Source organism: Gekko japonicus, unplaced genomic scaffold (assembly GCF_001447785.1).
Source record: "Gekko japonicus isolate JY-2015 unplaced genomic scaffold, Gekko_japonicus_V1.1 scaffold181, whole genome shotgun sequence".
NCBI lineage: Eukaryota > Metazoa > Chordata > Lepidosauria > Squamata > Gekkonidae > Gekko > Gekko japonicus.
The window spans coordinates 802,912-809,092 of NW_015171507.1; the positions used below are offsets into that span (position 1 = coordinate 802,912).

Sequence of the window (6,181 nt, forward strand, 5' to 3'; positions counted from 1 at the left end):
TAAAATGGTGACGGTGGCGTCCCCGTGGTGGACACGAGGATGCCGTCATGTGTCGTTTGACCCCCGTTGCAACAACCATGGCCCTGAAAAGGACTATATATTCAGGACAACTGCAATGGAGTTCAGAAGGAGTGGTTTTAATTTTGTACTTTCACTGTTTGCTCTGACCAAAAGGTATTCAGGTATTGTTTGGTACATGCACATGGGCGCCTGTCTATTACATCTTGAGTGGATCGCTGTTGGTTTGAATTTCATTAATTCATTGAAGTTATCTCAAGAGACAAAAAAAATACACATGGCTATTAGTGCCAAAGATGACTAATTACAATAATAAGCAGGGGATCGGATGGATAGGAAAAAATATGGAGATGCAGGATTTACACTGCAAGGCCTGGCACTTATGTAGGTTTGCAGGTTTATTTTGCCAATTGAAAAAAAAATACTTCTACTTTGTTGTGGGAGTAATCAATCAGAGTTCACACGCTTACAAGAAATATAAGGGAAGTCATGTTTAGGGAACACATGTGGCTCCAGATCTTCCATATGAAATTATGAAGTGGAAGCCAACTATTTGGAGATATTAAAGGTTGTTGTTGTTGTTCAGTTGCACAGTCGAGTCCGACTCTTCGTGACCCCATGGACCAGATCACGCCAGGCCTCCCTGTCTTCCGCCGTCCTCTGAAGTTGGCTCAACTTCATGTTCGTTGCATCTATGACACTGTCTAACCATCTCATCCTTTGCCGTCCCCGTCTTCTTTGACCTTCAATCTTTCCCAGCATCAGGGTCTTCTCCAGGGAGTGCTCCCTTCTCATTGGGTGGCCAAAGTATTTGAGCTTCAGTTTCATTATCTGGCCTTCCAGGGAACAGTCAGGGTTGATTTCTTTTAGGATTGACTGATTTGATCTCCTTGCAGTCCAAGGGACCCTCAAGAGTCTTCTCCAGCACCATAGTTCAAAAGAATCTATTCTTCGGCGCTCGGCCTTCCTTATAGTCCAACTCTCGCAGCCATACATGACTAATGATATCAAAGGTGCTCAAAGGAAATTGCAAGAGATGTTTACAGAGTGGGGTGTACAGAAATATCAACTGCCACAGAGGAGATGGAAGCAGCAGCTAGTAGACTGGACTGCTTTGGAATGGGCACATGATGGCATTATGAACATGTTCCATGTTACCTGTGTGCTTCCTCCCATGTAGCAGAATAAGAAACATGTTGCATGGATGAGCCTAAGGGGAAGTTTTCAAATTTTTGAGTTTATGGCACAGGTGGAAAACAAACAAAAGATGTATTGTCTCCAGGGGTTGCAATATATAAAAGAAATCCTATTAATTAGCCAAGACCCTACAGGTGAAACTGTCTTTAAAGGAGATCGAGGCAGCAGCACCATGGGAGGCCGAAGTATCGCTAAAGCGGGGCCCTAGTATTACATCTGTTTACACGCCACCTCACGGAGCTGCGGTGGCTCAAGTGGTTAAGACGCTGAACTGCAGGCTGTGGAAGGGCAGTAGTTCAGCAGTTCGAGACCCGAGTGTGCCGCATGACGGAGTGAGCTCCCGTCTCTAGTTCCAGCTCCTGCCAACTTAGCAGTTCGAAAGCAAGAAATTGCAAGTAGATAAATAGGTACCGCTTCAGTGGGAAGGTAACAGCGTTCCATGCGCCTTGGTGTTTAGTCATGCTGGCCATATGACCACGGAAACGTCTTCGGACAGCGCTGGCTCTTCGGCTTGGAAACAGAGATGAGCACCGCAACCCTAGAGTCGGACTCGACTGGCTTTCGAGCGAGGGAACCTTTACCTTTACACGCCACCTCAAACTGAACGAAGAATGGCTATCACTACCAGCACTTTATAGTATTAACTGCATTGAAGCGTATGTAATGTCGGACTGTTTTATCTTGTTTTAATTATTTTATCTTGGCACATGGTGCCGTTAACTGTGAGCCGCCCTGAGCCCGTCCGCTGGGAGGGCGGGATATAAATCTAAACAACAACAACAACAACAAATGGTTACAAACATTTATTATGAGATTTCTTGAGAATTCTGAACCAGGCAATCTAAACTTAGGAAGGTAAGCAGCATTAAAAGAAATAAACCCAAAGCTAAACCATGACAACAACAATCAAATCACCCAGGACTATCACATTAGTGTAACGATGCTTTAAACTCTATGTAATAACAACAAGGCAAAGTAGTAGTCTAAGTACATAGGAGGAAAAAACACACTCCGAACAGCAGAATTATGTGCGGTAATACAGGCTCAGGTAGGCCAACAGGTTCCGCTGCTTCCTGAACGCTCTGTCTACAACCAGCTCAGTCTTTAGAGTCCTTTTCGCCGGTGCTGGTACCAAAGACCAGTCCGGGGCCCCAAACTTCCCTGGCCAGGTGACATGCCTGTGAGGCATCTTGTAAGGGTCGTAAGTCCCAGGGCCTGGCAGTAGCTCTGCTTCGGGAACCTTCTGCGAAAACCGTGGCGACTTGCTGGAAAACGCAGCCCCTTTCGGCCGAGCCCTTTCCTCTTTGGCCAGCACAGCCTGGTAGGCCGTCGGGCCAGGTGTCACATACTTGCTAGAGGCTGCAAAGCGCGGGGTCGTTCTCGCTCCCAAAATGTAGCCTTTATTACTTTCCGGGCGGTGAGCGAGGCGGTAGACGAGGCCGCTCCTCTCCGCATGGTCGTAAGCTCCGGGCCCCAGGCTGGGATCCCCGGTCATGGGCGCATACTCGTTCCCTAACCGGTCAGGTGCGTGGAAAAAGGGGAAGATTCTCCTCTCCTGGCACGACCCGAATGCATCTCGCGTCTGGGCAGGTTTGAGGTCCCCCCAGGTCAAGCGGCGGCGTCCCGGCAACATCCCGCCGCTCTCGCAGTTGGCGGCTGCCGTTGCGACGGCGACGGGAGTGGGCGGGCGGGTGGCAAGCGCCGTCCGCCCGGAGGAGGGCAAAGCCGGGCGGCGCCTCCGCTTCCCAAGCGGGGAGGGGGAAAGCGGAAGGGCGTAAAAACGCGACCCAGCCGTTGCAGGGCTTCGTGGCGCTTGGAGCCCGGAGAGGAGCCCTTCCAGTCCTTCGGCGCCAGCCCTGCTGCAGTACATTTTTAAATCCAGGAATCGTTGCTCTTAGAGTCAACTTTTGATCGTGTTTTGCCATCGGTTTGCACTTTGCAGACCGACTGGGATGGTTTGCCCGTGCTTGCAATCCGCCCTAAGTGCCAGTGAGAAAGGTGGACTGCACATGAAAACAAATGGGTGGATGCAGGGCCGGATTTAGACTCGTTGAGGCCCTAAACTGTACAAAACCCAGAGGCCCCGTACTGTTTTAAATTACATCAGCTGGTCTCAGAAAAATTTAAAATATATACGCCTTTTTAATATTTGAAATCATTTTTTATATTGTGTTTTTATTTGAGGCCCCAGCAGATTGCGAGGCCCTAAGCTGTAGCTTATTTAGCTTATGCGTAAATCCGGCACTGCCTGGATGGATGGAGGGATAAAATACACCCATTCTGTTCCGTCTTATTCATCCTCACTTCACCTTGCCTGGGCAACTCTGCATGTCGGGACAGCTATTGGGATGTGATTCATCCCTCTTTGTACCTCACCTGTCCTCTTATCTCACCGGTTCTGAATCTTAAGAACAGAAGAGACGTCAATGTTGGATCATGCTGCCATTGGCCCATCCAGTCCAACACTCTGTCACACAGTAGCCAAAAACACCAGGTGCCCTCAGGAGGTCCGGCAGCGGGGCCAGGACACTAGGAGCCCTTCCCACTGTTGCCCCCCCAAGCATCCCTTGCCCCAGAGCCCCTATCTATACATTGTGGCTAATAGCCACTGATGGACCTCTGCTCCATATGCTTATCTAATTGCCTCTTGAAGCCGTCCATGCTTGTAGCCGCCGCCACCTCCTGTGGCAGTGAATTCCATGTGTTAATCACTTTTTGGGTGAAGAAGGACTTCCTTTTATCTGTTCACATTTGCTTAAAACACATTTGTTTAAAATCACACACACACACACAAAGCTCAATAATTTTCATACCAGGATGTATGAGTTTGCAAATTGTAACAGACGTGAGGCTGAAGGTAAAGTTGCCACCGCCCATCCAGACTTGGCATAGATCACTCATATTTCAGGAGCTCTGGATATACTGTGGACAGTGAATCCGTATTTTTGGTGTACACCCAGGTCCCTCTGCATTTCTTCATAAATGTTGCTCTCCGTGGTGACGATGGACAATTTTTTTTAAAAAAAGTCTCAGCCGGCTCTTCACCTGCCTTGTGCCCAGCTGTCTCTGGGCTTTGCCATTTGAAGAACAATACAAAAGCATTTCAAATGCTTTGTGAATGTATATGTCTTTAAACATTCACATTTTCTCTTAAGAACATAAACCAATATGCAAATATTAAAGAGTTTTTAAAAACCACTCTACTGGGGTACCTTTGTGGCGTCACAAGCATTCGCCAGTTGGCGCTTCTGTTTTTAAGTTTCCAGAACTTTCTCCCTACTGCCCCTTTCCAGGCTTGATTCTGAAGGGGAAAGTAAGAAAGATTATGCTGCATCTCTCTGTCATTTGTGCATACCGCTATTCAGAAATTATACGATTGGGGTCCCAAAACCGCTTGGCTCTTCCAGGCCCCAGAGAAGCCAGGGTAGCAGTGACAACAGCCAGGGCCTTTTCAGTGGTGGCTCCTTACTGGTGGAATGAGCTCCCAGAACACATCAGGGTCCTACGGGACCTTTTACAGTTCCGCAGGGCCTGTAAAATGGAACTCTTCCAGCAGGCCTTCGGTTAGGGAGCTACATACATCAATCTGAAGCCCTGGCCCCAATATGAACATCCATATTAATATCAATATTACACCAACGTGAATAGCCTGTGCTCCGCCGATACGACCCAGACCATAATGCCAGCTGACTGTCAGATGCCAGCCATCGTTATATTGCGCTAGCACTTTATGTATTGTTTTTAGACCTATTTTATTGCGGGATGATGGCGGGATAGATACATCTCTTTAAAACATTTTTATGCCATCTTTCCAACCAATCAGGGCCCACGAGGCAGCAAACGTTAAAAACACTAAGACGTTTAAACAATCACAGTTAAAAATACAGTTATAGTCATTAAGTTACAAATAAAGTTATACTGTTAAGAGTTTTAAAAAACCACTCTACTGGGGTATCTTTGTGGCGTCACAAGCATTTGCCAGTTGGCGCTTCTGTGGTATACTCATTAAGTTACAAATAAAGTTATACTGTTAAAAATAAAGTTATACACTATACAATACAATTCTGTATTAAGTTCCATCATTTTCAGGTCTGATTCAGTTTAAAGAAACAAAGTGGTTTAAAACTAACCCCCACACAATATCCCCTCAATTCCTTTCCTAAATGCCCACCTGCATAAGGTATATTTTTGTTAAATTTTCCCCAACCCCATCAGTGGAAGGAACCCACCTTGGTGAAAAAGAATGAAATAATCGCCCCATTCTGTAACAAGCACTGTGGTTTGCTCTTTGTCATTCATCACCCTTTCCCTGTGGTAGCCATCTCGAGGCAGCCATTTTCAACGGGTGTTACGCAATGTTCCCTCTAAGCTGTGGAGTCTTGTGAGCAAGATTTCTACTTTGTGAGCTACTGGCATTAAAGTTGTGAGCGAGCCATTTGACTACTGCATAAATTTGTCTGCTCTGGAGCCATCCTTCCTGAGCTAAGACAAAAATGTGTGAGCCAGAGGCTAAAAAACTGTGAGCTGGCTCACACTCACTCAGCTTAGAGGGAACACTAGTGTTAAGTTGTGGCAGTGACGATACGGGCCCAACTGAGAATACGAAAACACGCCATTTGTTGATCCTGGATTGTTCAGTTGTACTACTGGCTGCCGGAATGAAATTGTTAGAACTGGCAGCCACGGAGGTTTCCAAAGCTCTCTGAGGTGATATTTTTCAAATTTCTTCTCTGTCTCTTCCTCTCTCCATCCCTCCACAGCAATCCCACCCCCGAGTGCTCCAGCCTGCCAAAAATCTGTGGAGAGAAACTTCAGATTTATTCTGAAATTCTTGCTTTGCTGGCAGCGGGAGGCCATGCTTGTAGACCGTGTCGCTTGGTGAAAGCCGGAAAATTCTCTGCACGGCCATTTGTCAAACTTTTCACACAGCCATAATTGCAGCTACTGCACGTTCCAGCTGGTTGGG

At 47.0% G+C, this 6,181-nt stretch overlaps 1 protein-coding gene across 1 annotated transcript; it reads right to left on the reverse strand.

Annotated features, from left to right (window-relative positions):
* Positions 1-2,239: 2,239 nt before the first annotated feature.
* Positions 2,240-3,085, reverse strand: LOC107117215 (protein pitchfork-like). Its single transcript, XM_015419294.1, has one exon. It carries the CDS (start codon positions 3,083-3,085, stop codon positions 2,240-2,242), a length of 846 nt encoding a protein of 281 aa, XP_015274780.1.
* Between the last annotated feature and the right edge of the window lie 3,096 nt (positions 3,086-6,181).